Consider the following 20,073-nt stretch of genomic DNA (forward strand, 5'->3'; position numbering starts at 1 on the left):
CTGTCAGTAGTCTTTCAATTTGTAATAGACACAGAAATACATATGCTTTGTAAATGTGTCCTTTATGCTCATTTTACCATTTCTTTTGCTATACATACTGATCTGCAAAGTAAAGTTGGGACAAACTTAGAATAGAAATAGGCTTTTGCATATTTATGAAGGAAGAATATACAAAAATAGGCTATACATTTTCTAAAATACTGGATTCTTGAAACCAAACATGAGATCTATCTTTGGACTTAAGAACTGGTAAAGAGTAGTTGAAATAATAATGTATATTGATTGTTTCCTAAGTTATTAAACATCCGTTACCAAGAAAACTTCCCTATTAGATGTTTTCTTCTTACAAGTAATAAAAAACTTCATATTTTACTGCAAGTTCTAACTTTTCTTTGGGGGCAGTGAGACAAGAATCCCATTTTTTAAAACATTCAAGCAGTAAGTAATTCCACTTAACATAATTCTTACTTTTTCAGCTATTTGTTGCTATAGCATTCCCTGAGTGTAGTTGAGACAAAGATCACTAGACTTAAAGTCCTTAAACCTGGGTTCTGATTGGAAATCAGCTGCCACCACTAAAACATGATCTGTCTCAGCCCTCATCTGTCAAATGAGAGGCATCTACTGTTCTAAAAGTCTGATTTCAATGATGTTTTCTTTCTTTTGAGTTTATTATTTCTATTTTATATATTGGCTTAAAAGCTAATAAATAAAAGCATGGAAGGGAAAAATGCTATTCTAAATATCAAGTTAGATTTTTTGGAAGTAAGACTTCTAAATTGAAACCAGATTCTGACTGAGAACTTGTTTTTATTAGAGCTCAGGAATTCATAGCAGTAAAGAGAGTAAGGGTAGAAAATACAGATGTTTTACTGCCTGGTTTAATGGGAACCAAAATGACCAGACAGTGGCATGAAAATTAAATGACCTTTATAATGCATTTTGGTGTCCAGGAATATCCACTACATAATTGCGATCAATTGTTATATTAATTTCTTACTTTGGATTATGTTGTTAAATTTTCCTAGTTTTATGATGCTCAGGGTTGTTTTGTCTCTATTTGGCTTGTAAAAGTTTTCCTCACTGCTTGATTTTGTTTTTTCCATTTAAAAATATTATATAGTGGGGTAAGTCTTCCTGAGCAACATCTGGTGTTTCACATACCCAGTTGATGTATAAGATGGTTCTTGAGAAAATCCTTTGAGAGGGCAGCCCTGGCTTCTGTTTTTCTGGCAATGTGGCCTCTAAATTGCCCACGGTTTTTCTTGAGAAGTTTTAAAAAAAATTTCTCCTTTTCCTAGAGAAGTTTTAAATGAGAAATTTTTTTTCCTGGCTGGGGTCGGGGGCGGGGGGTGCGGTGGCTCATGTCTGCAATCCCAGCACTTTGGGGGGCAGAGGTGGGCAGATCACCTGGGGTCAGGAGTTTGAGACCAGCCTGCCCAACATGGTGAAACCCCATCTCCAATAAAAATATAAAAAAATGAGCCAGGCATGGTGGCGCTCGCCTGTGGTCTCAGTTGCTCAGAAGGCCGAGGCAGGAGAATTGCTTAAACTCAGAAGGCAAGGGTTGCAGTGAGCTGAGATATTGCCACTGCACTCCAGCCTGGGTGACAGAGTGATACTTCGTCTCAAAAAAAAATTTTTTTTCCTAATAAATGTTTGACTGTTCTAACCTTATAGTTCTACTTCATTACAGAATTGCATATTTAAAAAATTTTTCAAATCATTATTACTTAAAATACTCTGAATGTAAAATAAGCCAAGACTATCATTTTGATCATAAATATAATAAATTAATAGTGGCTTACAAAAATCTTGAGCCCTATAACATATCAATGGCAAGTTGTTTTCAAGATATTAGACTAACTAGTTATTTATTCTGCTTAGTGTATGAAAGAAAATGGTGTATACTTATAGGAGCTAGTTTGTTTTTATTCATTCATTATTTCAAGTTTTTATTGACCTCTTACTTTGAACAGGCACTGTCCAGGTGTTGGGTGGTGTTGGAAACAGTTGCTCAGTGCCGCAAAGAAAAATTAGCACTGAGACAAAGGATCTTTCAGCAATGCAATTTCTACTTCCTGGACTGCAGGAAGGGTACTCTCGATAGCCTTCTTGCCATAAGAGTACAATGAACAAAGGAAAACGGACATATTCATTCCTTAGGCATTTGGGGTTGTTCTCACTGCTGGTCTGATCTCCTTTGGTTGGAGCCAGACCTCAAAATGTAAACTAAAACCTGACTGGCTAACAGCTTAAAACTTTTCTAAACAGATAAAAGCAATGGAGAGCTGGGACATGCTTGTGAGCACGTCTGGCACACATATCTTGGTCAAAGTACAAGGACATGGAATGTATTACTTGCCTGTAAGCATGGCATGTTTAACAGCTACATAGGATAGGGCTTAACAAAGAGATATTAGCACACTTATGATTTATTCTTTAACAAAAAAGGAAACTTTAAAGAGGAACTTTTCTACTTAAAAAAATTCCTTGCCCTCAAAGAGCTTGCATTCATGTCAGGGACAGATAAACAATAAACAAGTGAAACATATGGAGGGTTATATAATAATAAAGGCTAAAAAGAGAAAGTGGAAAAGGAGTTAAAGCATAGTGTTGTAATGAGAAACATGGGTGTCAAGAAATGTCTCACTGAGAAGGTGACATTTGAATGAAGACCTGAAGGAAGTAAGGGAGTTAGCTATGTGGATATCTGGGGAAATTCCAGGTAGAGAGAGGAGCAAGTGCAAATGCTCTGGGGCAGGGTCATGTCTGGCGTGTCCTTGGAATGGTAAGCAGCCCAATGTGAGAAATAGGGGGAGCAGATAAAGTCAGAGAGGTAACAGTGGCATTAGATCATCTAGGGCCTTGCAAGGACTTTACCTTTCCTCTGAATGAGATGAGGGATGGGAACTTCTGAAGGAATGATATGATCTGACTTGGGTTGTAACAGGATCAAGCTGACTATTGTTTTGAGAATAGACTGGTGAGTCCAGTGGGGAGAAGGCAGAAATGGGGAGATGGGCTAGCAGACTTTTGCAACAATCCAGGCAAGTAGGATCATTGCACTGGATAACTCCAAGTAGCATCGTTCACCCTGCTGTCTGTATGAATTGTGCCTTCTGTAATGAGCAGTATATTACAGTCCAACAGCCACAGCCAGGGGCCCTGTAGGCAAGATGGCTTACATCAGACTGGATGCAGTGTGAATGGTGAGAAATCTTTAGTCTAGATATATATCAAAGATATAATGAATAGGATTTGCTGACAAATTACATGTAGTACATGAAAGTCAAGAATGATTTCAAGGTCACCCATTAGTTTTATACATTATCAATATTCATTATGCCAAATATCATTTACTAAGGAGGAGTAATTAATAATAATAATAGTTATTATTATTATTTTGGGATGGAGTATTGCTCTTGTCACCCAGGTTGGAGTAGAGTGGTACCATTTCAGCTCACTGCAACCTCCACCCCCTGGGTTCAAGCGATTCTCTTTAATAGCTGGGATTACAGGTGCCTGCCACCATGCCTGGCTAATGTTTATACTTTTAGTAGAGACGGGGTTTTGCTATATTAGTTAGCCTGGTCTCGAACTCCTGACCTTAGGTGATCCGCCTGCCCTGGCCTCTCAGAGTGCTGGGATTACAGGTGTGAGCCACCATGTCCAGCCAATTATTTTTTAATTCAACAAGCATCTACTGAAAGTCTGCTATGTAGTATAGTGTTCCAGATTCTGTAGGGAAATTTTTTAGAAGTATGCTGCAACAACAGAAAATCCTGCCCTGGTAATATTTACAATTTAGTTCATTAGACAAATTCTCCACAGAATAGATAACAAAATACTGTATAAAGCAACATAAAGCAAAAATATGATAGCATGGCCAGGCACAGTGGCTCATGCCTGTCATCTCAGCACTTTGGGAGGCTGAGGCGGGCACATCACGAGGTCAAGAGATCGAAACCATCCTGGCCAACATGGTGAAACCCCATCTCTACTAAAAATACAAAAATTAGCTGGGCATGGTGGCATTCACATGTAATCCCAGCTACTCGGGAGGCTGAGGCAGGAGATTCCCTCGAACCCGGGAGGCGGAGGTTGGAGTGAGCTGAGATTGTGCCACTGCACTCCAGCCTGGCGAAAGAGTGAGACTCCATCTTAACAAAACATGGTAGCAGGACTAACAAAATGGTATATATAACTACTTTTCTAGGGAAATGGTCCAATTTGAAAATAGTCTTACATTTGTCAAGATATGCTCATATCTCTGATTGCCATGCTCCTCTAGTCTACTCAGCAATGTATTCACTATTTTCCTATGGGAACACGACTCCTGTGTTTTCCATTCAAAATATTTATTGAACTCTTAGCTTGTTCCAGGCATGGCACAGACACATACAAGATATGCTGCGTGGTTGACTCCTGCTCCAGCAGGAAGTATATAAAAGGCTTCATGTTTGAAGTAGGAATTACTTGTTTCATGTGCTCTTTTGTTGTGTCTTGGGTTTCATTTTTCAGTTTGGTTGAGAATTCATAGTTTTATCTTGGCCCCTAGATCCTATCTGTCCATTTTCTGACCTACCAATGTTCTTACTCTCTGCATATATATATATATATATATATATATATATATATATATATATGTGCAAGTTTTTTTTTGTCTCATTATGTTGTCCAAGGTGGAGTGCAGTGGTGTGATCTTGGCTCACTGTAACTTTCACCTCCCAGGTTCAAGTGATTCTCCTGCCTCAGCCTCCCAAGTAGCTGGGACTACAGGCATGCAACACCATGTCTGGCTAATTTTTTTTTTGTAGTTTTAATAGAGATGGGGCTTCACTCTGTTGGCCAGCCTAGTCTTGAACTCTTGACCTCATGATCCTCCCGCCTCAGCCTCCCAAAGTGCTGGGATGACAGGCTTGAGCCACCACACCCGGCTATATATAAGATTTTAAAAAACTATTTTAAGAGATGAGGTCTCACTGATTGCCCAGGCTGGTCTCAAACACCTGGGCTCATGTGATCCTCCCACCCTGGTCTCCCAAAGTGCTGGGATTACAGGCATGAGCCACCAAACCTGGTTTTGACTTACCGATTTTTATACCTTCTGACCCTGATCTTACTTGCATCCCATTGGCTTAAAGGGACTTTTGAGATCTTGTGGCTTATTATGCCTCACCTCAACCACTCATTTATAGTCAAATCTTGCCCCTTCCTGTTTTGTGGGTTTCATTAATATAGTTTTCCTAATAATAATGAGATAGTGAAGATTATAATAAATAATTATGATAGGTGACATTTTAAAGTACCAACTATGAACTAAGCATTAAATTATGCTATTTAAATACAATCATCCCTCAGTATCTGAGGATGATTTGTTCAAGGACCACCTCTCCCCTGCAGTTATCAAAATCAGGGATTTGAGCAAGTCTTTTATATTATATGGCAAAGTACTTGCATATAACCTACACACATTCTTCTCCCAGATACTATTTTTTTGGAGATGGAGTCTTACTCTATCTCCAGGCTAAAGTGCAGTGGCGCGATCTTGGCTTATTGCAACCTCTGTCTCCTGGGTTCAAATGATTCTCATGCCTCCTGAGTAGCTGGTATTACAGGTGCATGCCACTCTGCTCAGCTAATTTTTGTATTTTTAGTAGAGTTGGGGTTTCACCATGTTGGTCAGGATGGTCTTGATCTCCTGACCCTGTGATTCGCCTGCCTCAGTCTCCCAAAGTGCTGGGATTACAGGTGTGAGCTACCATGCCCAACCAGGATACTTTAAGTCATCTCTAGATTACTTATTATACCTAATGCACTGTAAATGCCATGTAAATAGTTGTTATACTGTATTGTTTCATTGGTTTTTAAATTATTTTTAAATATATATATATATTCAATACACAATTGGTTGAATCTATGGATGTGGAATCTGCAAATATGGAAGGCTGACTGTGCACTCTAAATGTAATCCTCACAGCACATCTACGAAGTATGATACTATCATTATCCCCATAATAAACTGAGCTTGAAAGAGCTTAAATAATATACCCAAGGTTACTTAGAACATGGCAAAGCTGGAATACCAACTCAGAGCCCATGAACACTATTATGCAAGAACACGTGTTTTTGTACTTGTACTTACTGAACATCATTCAGAGGGAGAACTGAAGCCAACTCCAGCAAAGTTCTCTAAACTCTCAAAGCCTCTATGTCTAATAATGATCTTCCTAATGTTATTCATTTATCATGTTATTAATTTTTCCAAGCTCAAGTTGGAGATAACATTTGCAATACTATCCATTCTGTTTTCTAAGGTGTTGATAATAGTTGGTTTCGAATGGCCCTAGATACAGGTGCACACACACATGTACATGAACTCTGGACCCAGGATGAAGATGTAGCAGTTGAAAGGGTAGAAGTGCCAACTGGGACTTCTAACAGATCAAGACCAAAATAAAAAGAGATAGAGAAAGATGGGTAACAAATAAAACTAACAAGTGTTTATTGAGTATTTCATGTTATCAGTTACTGTGTTAAAATGCTCATTTAATCCTAACAAGTCTATTCTTAGTCTCATTTTACATGGGAGAAAATAAAGTGTAAAGAGATTATTGTCCCTCTTTGTAGATGAACAAACTATGAGTTAGAGACTGAGAATAAAGTCATATAGCTAAAGTTTAAGGCCCAAGGTTGGCCAAACTCCAATACGTCTGGTATTAATTACAGGCTTGAGGGTAACCCTCCATGACTGCTACCATCACATGCAACCATGATTGTTCACACTTTGTGTAATCCCCTGTGCTTGAGTGTGAGTGAAACTTGTGACCTCCTTGTAAACCACAGACTGTAGAAAATATGCTAGGATATCAAAACTCCATTTGGCTAGTAGATTCACTTTAGAGACTTTAAAGATACTCCTCACTGGCTGATGAAGTAAGCAGCTGTGTTAGCAAAACCCACAGGATGAGGAACTCCAGGTTGCCTCTAAAATCTGAGGGCAGGCTTGAGCCAGCAAGGAGCCAGGGCTCTCAGTCTGTAAATGCAAGAAAATGAATGCTGCCAACAACATGAAGGACATTAGAAGCAATTCTTCCTCAGTCAAGCTTTCAGATGAGAATAGAGACTGATGGATGGTTTCATTGCAGCTTTGTGACATGGTAGCTAAATACTTTCTTCCTGATTACTTTTTTTTTTTTGAGGGAAATAAAAGAATCTTAACTTCTATCAATTTCTTAATTTTTAAATTAATTTCCTATATTACCTATGAAGAAACATCAAAACAGTTTCAGTTTACAGTCATATTGTTATAAATTGTCATTTATATTTTTATATACTATATAACTATATAAAAATTATAAAACAATTTAAATTATAAAAGACATATAATTATATGTTAACATATATTTATAACACTTAAAAACAGCTCAAATATGATGCATAAAATAATTCAGGACATTGGATAGAAAACCCAAAGCCTAATGAAACAATTATCAGCTTGACACCTGCAGTTCATGAGTGCATATAAATTTTGCTTATTAAAGATAACTTATTTATACTAAACACAGATTTTTTAGATGAACAAACTATGAGTCAGAGACTGAGAATAAAGTCACATAGCTAAAGTTTAAGGCCCAAGTTTGGCCAAACTCCAATAACATGTAGTATTAATTACAGGCTTACTTAGCTGTAGAGTAGGTTAAGAACTTAGATGGGTTACCATTTGATAGATTCAAGGTTTGCTATCACAGAAAAAAGAAGCTAGTGTTTCTATCTTACTAAATTGCAAAATGGTTTTTCTACTTGTTCTATCAGAGCCCACTTTCCCCTCTGTATTTATATTGGCATGTGAATGTATAGTTTCTATCAAATAAATCATTAGAAAGGCAGTGTTTCCGCTGGGTGTGGTGGTTCATGCCTGTAATCCCAGCACTTTGGGAGGCCAAGACAGGCAGATCATGCGGTCAGGAGTTCAAGACGAGCCTGGCCAACATGGTGAAACGCCATCTCTACTAAAAATACAAAAAGTAGTTGGGCGTGGTGGTGGGCACCTGTGATCCCAGCTACTTAGGAGGCTGAGGCAGGAGAATCATTTGAACCCAGGAGGTGGAGGTTGCAGTGAGCCAAGACTGTGCCATTGCACTCCGGCCAGGGCAACAGGGTGAGACTCCATCTCAAAAAAAAAAAAAAAAAAAAAGAAAGGCAGTATTCAGTGATCCATCGAGTAGATAAGTTAACCTCAGTACTACCACACACACAAATATGCACAGAATACATAGTAAACATAAGCATAGGCCTCTTATAGGTGTTACGGCATAGAAAATTTGCCATTTTCCCTCTAATTAGAATATATAACCTTGATGAACTATCACCTTTCATGTGATTGGTGGGTAACAGCTATAATAAATATGCCAACTACAGTGTTAATGACATGGTAGCTAAATATTTTCTTCTTGATTACGTTTTTAGAGGGAAATAATTGAATTTTATCTTCTATCAATTTATTAATTTTTTATTAATTTCTTAATTTTCTATCATCTGTGCTTTCTGCAAATGAACACTAATAATATATCTATACCTATTTATTTGTGATTTGGCTTTTAGTTCTCATACTGAAATTATTCAAGTGACAGCAAGTGAACATACTAATTAATTTGAAATTTATCCAACTTTAAATGAAATTGCTTGCCCAATTTATACTCTGAAAAATTTTTGCAAACTTGATCATCGGCATTTACTTTTCTGTTTAGATTCAAGATTATGAATTGTTCTGTGGGAAAGTAAAAGTAAACATTGAGCTGGGTCCCTGAAAGAACTAAGCACAATACTCAATGTGTATTTTCTTCTTATGGTATGTTATCAACAGATGGATAATGAGGAAGCAAACCAGACTGTCTTGTTCTAGTGTCTGAGAGACACCTGATGGCTATCATTTAATCCAAGTGTCAGCTTGGAATCTTTTCTGGAACAAGGTGGGGTATAAACACAAATACTTTTCTAAAAGCCACGCCAGCCAGGTTTAAGGAAGTTTTTGAACTGTTTTTGACTTCCTGAGGCAGGTCAAAATATAGGAACTTGCTAAATCCAGTTCTTAATATAATCTATGAACTGATTCTAGACATAAAGAAAAATTATTTTCCTTTCTGGCCTTAGATAAAACTTGGTTAATATTTTTCTTAATATTTTCACAGTATAAGCACATCTTTTTTAATTAAAAAATTTTTTAATTGACAAAAATTACATATATTTATAGAATCCAATGTGATGTTTTGATATCTGTACACACTGTGGAATAACTAAATCAAGCTAATTAACATATCCTTCACCTCATCTACTCTTTCTTTCTTTTCTTTTGGTGACAAAATCTCTCTCTGTCACCAAGCCACAGAGTGCAGAGGCTTGATCTCAGCTCACTGCAACCCTCACCTCCCTGGTTCAAGTGATTCTCCTGCCTCAGCCTCCGGAGCAGCTGGGACTACAGGTGTGTGCCACTATGCCCAGCTAAGTTTTGTATCTTTAGTAGAGACAAGGTTTCACCATAAGGCCAGGAGTTCGAGACTCTGACCTCAGGTGATCCACCTGCCTTGGCCTCACAAAGTACTGAGGGTACAGAGGTGAGCCACCTTGCTCAGCCCTTCTTTTTTTAAAAGATGGTTTTTGGCTATGTTGTCCAGGCTGGACTCAAACTGCTAGTCTCAAGGGATCCTTTCACTTCAGCTCAGACTACAAGTGTGGGCCACTGTACCCAGCTTATTTTTTTATGGTGAGAACATTTAAAATGTACTCTTGGCCAGGCATGGTGACTCACGCCTGTAATCCCAGCATTTTGGGAGGCTGAGGAGGGTGGATCACGAGGTCAGGAGTTCAAGACCAGCCTGGCCAACATGGTGAAACCTCATCTCTACTAAAAATACAAAAATTAGCTGGGCATGGTGGTGTGACCCTATAGTCACAGCTGCTCTGGAGGCTGAGGCCAGAGAATCGCTTGAACCTGGGAGGCAGAGGTTGCTGTGAGCTGAGACTGTGCCACTGCACTCCAGCCTGGGTGACAGAGCGAGACTCTGTCCCAAACAAACAAACAAAAAGTACCCTTTAAGCAATTCTGATTTTTTTTTTTGAGACGGAGTGTGTCACTTGCTGCCCAGGCTGGAACAATGGTGCTATCTTGGTTCACTGCAACCTCCGCCTCCCGGGTTCAAACGATTCTCCTGCCTCAGCTTCCCAAGTAGCTAGGATTACAGGCATGTACCACATTCAGCTAATTTTGTATTTTAGTGGAGACGTGGTTTCTCCATGTTGGTCAGGCTGGTTTTGAACTCCAGAACTCAGATGATCCACCCGCCTCAGCCTCCCAAAGTGCTGGGATTACAGGGGTGAGCCACCGCACTCAGCCACTATTCTGAAATATTAAATACATTGTTATTAACTATGGTCATCATGCTGTACAATAGATCACTAAAATTTATTCCTCCTGAGACTCTATACACTGGCCAGTATTTCCCTTTTCCTTATCACCCTTTGGTAACTACCATTCTACTCTGCTTCTATGTAAACACATTTGGTGTGACAAGCAATCAGTGATTTAAGAGAACTTCATTATTTTATAGTTAAATTTATTTTATATTGAGGAATGATTTTCTCACCTTATTTATTACATAATTGTAGAGGACTGAATTTAGAGAAATGTAATCTAAGACTTTTGTCTCAACTATTTTTGATATTTTCTTACTTTTTGTCCTCTTCCCCCAACTTCAGCTCTTTGATGGGTAAACTATTATTTCATAAAAGTTATGTTTGCAGCTTACAAAGTGACTTCTTAGAAGTGAAACTTGCATCAACTTTTTTTTTCCAACCCCCAACTGTTAGAGTTAACATTTTCACTTTTGATTTGTTAAAACATAGTATGTCTTATAAATGCTTGAAATTTATTTTTAGGCAAGAATTTCAAAATTGAACAAAATCTTCCCCAAATTAAGCCACAAGCACTCAAATGATTGAGGACTCTTTTCCTTTTCCCTAAAAAGGAAAAAATGCTTCCTGCCGCCTTCCCAGGGACTGGGATGCGACCCCTCCAGCATAGCCCTTGCCACCCTGAAGGCCAAATGACTCAAAAACGTCCCTAAATCACCGGGGACCTATTAAAGCAAATACTTCCACGAGATTCCACCTCTCCCCCACCTCCTCGAAGAAAAAAAAAAATGTATGTGTATATTTATATAAAAAATAAAAAATATGTATTTATATATTAAAACTATATATATGTATATTTATATAGTAAGACCTTCCCTTTCTTGTGGATTGTATTTTATTGGTTTAAGGTTGCAAGTCCTCTGAAACCAGGCTGAAATTAGAATTATAAGGTATTAATTATCATATACAATTCCAGTATCTCACTCAAGTAACAGGAATAACTGATTTCAGTGCCTGGGAGGAAGGCCTGGAACTTGGGGAAGGCTTGGAGGAGGAGATGGTGGGGGGAAAGGCCCCAGTGGAGAGAATTGGGTTGTTGGGCTGGGGTGACCTTTAACCTTTGGAAGGGCAATTATTTGGGACTGGCTGAAAAGCATTTACTTCGAGTGGGTTGGGGAGAGGTGGAATCTCGTGGAAGTATTTGCTTTAATAGGTCCCGGGTGATTTACGGAGGTTTCGAGTCAGTTGGTCTTGGGGCTGGGGAGGGCTACGCTGGAGGGGTCGCGTCCCAGTCCCAGGGAAGGCTGCAGGAGGCATCTGCGTGTTCCTAAAAACTGGCAGTCGGGGGACGAGAGGAAGGGGTGGTGAGGAAAGTGGAATTCAGTGTGGATTTCTGTCTGAGTGTAGGACTATTAGAGGAGGCGCAGGGGAGCCACGCGGTGCATTCCCCGCCCTGGGAGAACTCCGGCTGCGCTGGCTGCCGGCACGCCAGCCCGCGCCGAGGCCCCTTTCCCCAGGCGGCAGGCGCTTCCCCCCGGCCCGGGCCGCGGCCCTCCCGCCCCGGCGGAGCCGCGCGGTGGATTGTGGGCTGGGGGCTGCGGCGGCCTCTGGCGCTGTCTCCCCGCACCCGACCGGGCCGAGCCGGCTAGGCCGGCGGGGTGAGGGAAAGCAGTGGAGCCGGGAGCAGAAGCGCTATAGGCAGTGGTCGTGGCGCGGCGGCGGCGGCTCCCCTGGAGGCCGGGGATGTGGGAGAGGCGGTGGCAGCAGCGGCGGAGGCGGCGCTGCGGACCCGGGGGAAACTGCTGGCTGACAGGACACCCGGGAGAGACGTGAGGGAGCCGCCGCTGCCGCCTTTCACCCTCGAGCGGAGCTGGGCTCAAGAGGGCGGCCCTGTGCTCCCCGGGTCGACGGGCCAGCCGGCGCGGGGCGGGGGCGGGAAGCCGGGCTCGGGCGCGGGCGCGGGCTCGGGCCCGGCCGGGCGCCGGGAGGCGTCGGCCGTGGAGCGGCAGCCTCGGTGCGACGTGGAGGGCTGGAGGCGGCGGCGATGCACTAGGCCTCGCTCAGGGCGGCTGCCCGGGACCCGCAGGTAGGTGTGCCCGGCGGACCCCAGCGCGTCGCGGCCCACTCATTCCGACCTACGGCTGAGAGAGGGACCGAGACCCCACCCCCTCGCTCTCCTCCCCAGCTCGAAGCGGACAGAGTTTCGGTCGCAACTGACCGGCGCTGAAGCTTCCATTCTCCTCTCCGCCACCTCCTTTTTTCCCCTTTCACTCTCCCTCCGGGATCGGGGCTGGCAGCTGTGTTCCCTGCCTGCTGTTGGCGATCGCAAACGCCGCTCTAGCCCCTCTCGCCTCTTTCCGGGATCCGGGCTCTAGAACTTCCATCACCCTCTCAGACGCTGCCCCCAAACTTTCCTTTTCTTTTTCCAGCCAGGCCCTTAGTTCTATTGGATTCTACTGGAATTGTTTAAACATTTGTTTTTCTCTCCGGGGAAGAGAAGAGTAACCAAAGAGTTACTCAGTGTTTTGCATTTCGACAGTGTAGCTTGAAATAATTTGTTTAGTAATTAATTTTCAGTTCTGCCTCCTTCCATCTCTGCAGATATAGAAAGGGAGGGCAGGCCCTCCCTGCCGCCTCTGCTCTCCGGTCGGTCGTGGACTTAGGAACTTTTGCTTGCCAATTATAATTAGCCATTTGGTCTGTTCATGTGCCGAGTTCAAGATGGTATTTTTAGCATTTTGACTGACCTGGGTTGCAAAAAATATATTTTTTTAAAATTCTCTTTTAACCAGCTTTATTTTTTGTTTTTTATTGAGGCTCTTACTTTCGAAGAATTAAATTGTTTGCACTGTTTTTGTTTTTAATTGGCTATATTTCTGATTTGTCAAATCAAAGGCAGTCTTAATAGTAAATGCCTTTAAGTAAGTAATATCATGATAAATTACTTGTAGTATACTGAGAAATGTTACTGCGATAACCTAAACTGGAGATTTTTATGTATATTCACTTTTATAAATTCGAAGGGGAGTTCTAATTGGAAAAAGTATCTTCAGAGCCTAAATGATTTCTAAGCAGTTAAATGATGGAACAGAGGGAATGATGGGATTTGTTTGTTTGACTGTATTTGTAGTGCAGTCAGAATCGGATTTCCTAGGAATGGATGTTAGTTCGTAGTGATCATCGTTGCTCATGATAGGTTTGGGCACAAATGATCATTATGTGTAACTGAGTGTTGTTTGGGGGAGTAGATGTTTGCAATTTTGTAATTTGGCTATTTTAAAATTATGTTCTGTTAGCTTAAGAATTATTACACTACCAATCTAAGAGGCAGTCTGAGGATCACTTTTAAAATAAATGAAAAATGTTTTAATGGGTTTTTAAAATAATGCATCACAACAAAACCGTAAAGACTGTTTTGTTGTTGATATTCATATATTTTGTTCTTGTAGACGTATTGTTACTATAGCATTTGGCTTTCTGAAGTGTGTTTGAAATTAGAATTGAATAATAAAAGTTTACTAGAAAAAGGTAATTACTTTTACATATCCTTATATTTTCTGGAAAGTTAAAATTTATTTCTGGGCAAGATAATTTTTGTGTCAGAATTAAAATCAAATCCTATATAGCCCATGAAACGGCAAACTTTTTTTTTTTTTTTTTTTTTAATACGGAGTCCCACTCTGTCACATAGACTGAGTGGGGCGATCTCGGCTCACCGCAGTTTGTGCCTCCCGGGTTCAAGTGATTCTCCTGCCTCAGCCTCCCGAGTAACTGGGAATACAGGCGCGTGCCACCATGCCCGGCTAATTTTTGTATTTTTAGTAGAGACAGGGTTTTACCATGTTGGTCAGGCTGGTCTTGAACTCCCGACCTCGTGATCTTCCCACCTCGGCTTCCCAAAGGGCTGAGATTACAGGTGTGAGCCACTGAGCCCGGCCCACATTCTTTTTTTTTAATCGACAAAAGTTAATTAAAATTTCTTTTTCCTTCTCTTAGCTTTTTAAAAACTTGCTTTATTGAGGTAAAATTAACATACCATAAAGTACACCTATTTAAGGTGTACAACTTGGCTGGGTGCGGTTGCTCTCACCTGAAGTCAAGAGTCCGAGACCAGCTTGGCCAATGGGTGAAACCCTGTCCCTACTAAAAATACAAAAATTAGCTGAGGGTGGTGGCAGGTGCCTGTCATCCCAGCTACTGGGGTGGCTGAGGCTGGAGAATAACTTACACCTGGGAGGTAGAGGTTGCAGTGAGCTGAAATGGTACCACTACACAGCAGCCTGGGTGAAGGGCAAGACTGTCTCAAAAAAAAAAAAAAAAAAAGTGTACAACTCAGTGGTTTTTAGTTTATTTATTTACATAATTGTGCAACCATCACCATAATCTAATTCTAGAACATTTTCATCATTCCCTCAGAAGACCTTGTATCCATTAACTGTTATCCCCCCATTCTCTTCTCCCCACCCCCCAGCTTAAAGCAATCACTATCTACTTTCTGTCTCAATATTGGGCTAATGTGGACCTTTCATATAAATGCTATTGGCTTATAGGTTCTTGAAAAGTTTTTTCTTTAAAATCAGTGTACATGTTAAAATTTTTTATTTGAGCTAGGGAATAAGCAACTGATCACCAATATTAAAAGCGATGTTGTAAATAACTGATATACTTTTCAGTTGTATTCATCGTAAAGTTAGAGAAAGTAAAAGCATAAATGGCTTCAGAAATCTCAAGAGGTGGTTTGGTCAGCTCGGAGTCAATAAGTAAAAGTTGGAAGGCATTTTGTCATTGAAAATTAGAATATCAGGGTTGGAAAAGATCTTAAAGGTCATCAGCTTTACTTCCTGCTTATCTTGCTATTAGTTGGCAGTAACCAGATGAGGAAATCTGGAGATTAGAAGCTTGAATCTCAAGGATGCATGGCTCAAGAACCACAGGGTGGCCATGTAAAACAAGAAATGGGGCTTTGGAAGTTAGAATTGTTTAGATTCTTGTGTATATGTATGTATTTTGACATTTTGCTAGTCGAGCTGAGAAAGAACTGGACATTTCCCCAACTTTGGGGAAAAGTGGGTGACTATATATAACCATATTGATGAAACCCATGTTGTAAAATCCTCTAAAAATGCTTTAAGTTAAAGAAGAATTGCAAATATATTATTTAGGTATCTTCTTATACTGTTAATGTCCAATTTTTTAAAATCCAGATTAAAAAAAATAATAACAGGGCCAGTTGGAAGTTTCCTTTTTCAAAGATCCAGTGCCCTAACATCTAAAACAATGGCTCTGCAAGGTCGATTTTGACCTCCAAGGGAAATTTGGCAGTATCTAGGGACATTTTTGGTTGTTATAGGTGAAGGAGATGCTATTGGTATTGTTAAATACCCTTCAATGCACAGGACATATTGCATCCATCTCTGCAAGAAATAATTATCTGGTTCAAAATGTCAGTGGTACCACTGTAAACCTAGGGGTTGCATGATTTCTGATCAGGGCCTAGTGTTTTTGATTCCTACCAGGGGGAAAATAGTCTCAGTAGGCACTGTTTGGTGAATTAGATTAACACCTTAGGTCCTCTAGCAACTAACTCTTTCTTTGCAAGGGGGCGAATTGAGGAAAAAATAAAAGAAAATCTGTTTATGACATAATGCAGATATTCTTTCGTATGTTTAGGTTGCCTTCAAATCTGAAAAAAGAAACCCTTTTTTTCCTAAAAATAGACTTAATTTGCTGCAAATTTGAACTGCTATTATGTTTTGAATTGTTACTGTTGCATAGGTTTTTGAAATTGTAAATAGAATATATTCATATCTTCTTTATCCAGAAATGATTTTTTTTCTTCCTGGTAGCTTCAACTGCCAGGAAAGGAGAAGTGAGCTAAGTGTTTTGCTTAATTTATGTATGTATGTACATACAACGTATAATGTACATACATACATTGTACATAAAAATTTGAAGCTTATCAGAAAAATTCAAAGCTTATAATCTTTTTTTCCCTATGAACTCTACTTTTGACTATTATTTAATGGTGTTTTTTTTTTTTAGTTTTGTATTTTTTTTGAGATGGAGTCTTGCTCTGTTGCCAGTCAGGCTAATTTGTGTATCTTTAGTAGAGAGAGGATTTCACTGTGTTGGCCAGGATGGTCTCACTCTCCTGACCTCGTGACCTGCCCGTCTTGGCCTCCCAAAGTGCTGGGATTACAGGCGTGAGCCACTGTGCCCAGCCTATTTAATGTTTTTAACAAGCTTAATTTGTTGACGAAAGAAGATAATTTGACAGTTTTTTATCATCTATACCTTATGGATAAGTTATTCAAGTTACTCATTCTTTCTGAGCCTCCATTTTCTCATCTGTAAAATAGGGATAGTGATAATCCATGTATTACAAGGCTATTGTAAGAGTTACTAAATGATGTAGTAAGTATTAAGATGCTATGTCAACTATAACATACTGTAGAAGAGTTATTCGCTTCAGAAGAATCAAATTAGAAATGAATATAGATAAGGTAGAGAATAGTGATGGCTGACAGCCTTTCAAGGGAGGAGAGAAGCACTGAATACAAATATTGAAAACAAACTAGTACAACAACTAGTATATCACTATAATCTGAAACTCCTTAATATAGGGGCAAACTGACTTCCTTGTATAGCACCTGAGAGTATCACCAGTATAGCACAGTAAAATAATGGATTATTATAATGGTGAAATTAAGTTATTGAGAAAAGATTACCTTGTTTTCAAATATGCTATTTGAGAAGACTTGAAAATATATATTTTATTTCAGAGTTAAATTGTTTGGTAGTGACTTATACAAAAAAATTCAGTCTTTTTAAGAGTATGCTACAGTTATTTGGATTAATTACCTTTTTGGGAATAATTCCTTTTGTTTTCATTTACTATGCCTATCTTCCTGTGTATTTCAAGCATTTTTCTACCAGTGGTAATTGTTCTTCAGATGTGAGGATTTAACTGAAGAAATAGGGGTTTTAAGCCTGCTCACCATTTGTAAAATCCCATTTCTTCCAGATTTCTTTTAAAATTATTTTTCATCTTTTTATGCAAAAAAATCACTTTGATTTTTCTATATGTCCAGTAGTCCATAGTTATGCTGTAGCATTTAGAGTTGAATTAATAGCATGAAATGAATGCACAAAATGTAATTTTTTGCAATTTTGTTAACTAGTCACTTTTCTTTCACAATCATGTAAAAATAAGACTGGAGGTAGCCAAAGGCCCAGCTATTCAGTAAAATTTTTCTGGGGTAGTTTGAGGGTAGAATAGTTGTAGATAATATTCAGAGTAAGTAATGTGGTATTGATAGATATTATATATATCACATTTACTTAATGACATATTTGACGTATACTTTATACTTAAATCTTCCCAGTTGTCCGGAAAATCTTTATAGCTGTTTCCTCCCTCAAATGCAGGATTCATTCAAGGTTAATGCATTGAATGTCTCTTTGTAAGTTTCCCCCAATCTGGACTAGTCCTACTGCCTTTATCTCTACTTTAGGTTTGTCTATTGAGAAGTAGAGACCATGTCCTGGAGTTGTTCGACATTCTGAATTGATCTGTTCCTAATGATTAGATTCTAGTCAGACATTTCTGGTGAGACCACCATACAGATAACGTGTATTCCTACTGCTGTATTAGATGACAAGGCACATGATTTCAGACTGTCACTCTATTGGTAATGCAAGCTTGATTACTTGGTAAAGGTGGGAGTGACAGATGGCTCTACTATTTAATAAATAATTTATAGAGGATACTTAATGGCTGTGTAAATATCCTATTCCCTGGCAACCCTTTACCCAGTGATTTTGGTATCCATTAATGATCCTTGCTTAAATCAGTCATTATGTTGGAGGATTACAAATGGTGACTTTTCTTTTTCATTCCTTCTACTTTTATTACCTTCATTGGCTTTTTCAGGGCATTGAGGTCAGGTTAGATAAATTCTGAATATAGGCCACTCAGTGTAGAAATCAGGTCATTTCTAACCTTTACTGGAGCCAAGTAAGTGGTGAAGATGGAATACAGCTAAGGAGGTGGACCAAAAGGAGAATAGAGGTTTGCCAATGAAGGGGAGGTGAGAAGTAGTAACTGGAGGAGGTAGGGAGGAGAGAAAGGACCTTCATTTGATGCTTGAACTTTTTTGTTTTTGTTTTCGATGGGCCAATGAAGATTAAAGATAGAATCGGGGAATAACTAATAGAACAAGGTCCCAGATGAAGTAGGAAGTGGTAAGATCAAGAGCAGCTGTTGGGGGATTAACTATGGAAAAGAGTAGATGTCTATACTCAGAAATTTAAGAGTTGTGTATAGATGAGAATTAGGTACATTTGAATATGGAGGGAAAAATTACATCTGAGGACTTTTTTTTTTTTTTTAGTGGTTACTTTTTAGCCTAGGATTGTTGGAAGTAGGCTAGGGGACTGGAGAGGGATGAAAGTGTAACACAGATTGTGGGGGATGGAGAGAAGTGTTTCAAGATAAATAAGTGAAACAATTGCTGAGCAGCATCAGAGGCTCATCTGAGATCGGAACTCATAAATTTGTAATCAGCATATTTAATGGTTTTCTCTGGCAGTGTTCTGCAACCAGGAGAAAAGCAAAGACAGATTGTACTGAAGATGAATGAGGGAGGAGCGATGCAAGGGAGAAAAAATAATGGGGATGTAGGCTAAGTAGTGAAGCTAGTAGAGTAGAATAGAGCTAAGAGACCCAACCAGTGGGGAGGGATGTAAAGGTAATGTCAAGCAGTGATTAATTAGAATTTACTAGTTTGTAGTTTTAGGTTATAGTAATCATGAATCCTGTAGTTATTTACTTTTCCCTTGAACATTTAATATTTTTATTCTTGAACTGTCTACTGACTTAATTGCAGTTGTTTCTTAGCTATTTGCTTTATTTTCCCTAAAATGAAAATTCATTGAAAGCATCATATTGTTACTTAATAAGTGTCTAATAGTTTATATATTTGAGACATATTTATTCTTCAATACCTTTGAATAAGTGATTTTAAGATTTACTTGCTAATGTTTGGTTGGGAGACCAAGAAGTGAATACCAGTATCTAATATGGTTCATTCTGAGTGGCCAAAATTTCACTAGTAATACAGTCATATCAATGGCCCAGAGGAGTAGGAAAACATCCAAGCTATCTTCTGTTGTTGAAATTTTTACATGCTAGAGACATATTTTATCTTAGTATAGTTTATTCATATTCCAGGCCTGTGACCCTTAATCAATTTTAATGGCTGCTATAATGTTATAATTCTCTGAGTACTGGGGAAAAAAAGACACTGCTTTTATTTAGAATAATATCTAGACTTAAAAATTATGTATTTATGAGGATATTTATGATTTTTATTCCTGCTAAGGATGTCACATGAAACAGCATTTGTTTTATGAGCCATTTAAAAATATTTAAATGTAATATTACAAGTTGTTATAATTTTTATCCTTCTAGTCAATATTATCTCATATTGTTCCTTGTCACTAAATAAAAAGTAAGTGACTTCAGGAAGCTGCATGAATTCAGTTTCCTGCAAAGCACAGGGTCTCTCATAAATATCATATGAGGATGTAAGGAAAAAGCAAATTAGATTACTACAACTTTGTTCTTATTTTCTGAGTTCCTTTGGCCTCTTCAATACT

At 39.1% G+C, this 20,073-nt stretch overlaps 1 protein-coding gene across 1 annotated transcript in view; it reads left to right on the top strand.

Annotated features, from left to right (window-relative positions):
- LOC144579122 (uncharacterized) overlaps positions 1 to 20,073 on the top strand; it is an 86,935-nt gene that overhangs the window by 49,672 nt on the left and 17,190 nt on the right. Inside the window, exons 3-4 of the mRNA XM_078348363.1 lie at positions 11,755 to 11,996; positions 12,063 to 12,499. Of these exons, the coding sequence (XP_078204489.1) occupies positions 11,755 to 11,996; positions 12,063 to 12,499 (679 nt within the window). The remainder of the gene's footprint in view (positions 1 to 11,754; positions 11,997 to 12,062; positions 12,500 to 20,073) is intronic.

The sequence above is a fragment of the Callithrix jacchus genome, chromosome 14 (assembly GCF_049354715.1).
Source record: "Callithrix jacchus isolate 240 chromosome 14, calJac240_pri, whole genome shotgun sequence".
NCBI classification, from domain to species: domain Eukaryota; kingdom Metazoa; phylum Chordata; class Mammalia; order Primates; family Cebidae; genus Callithrix; species Callithrix jacchus.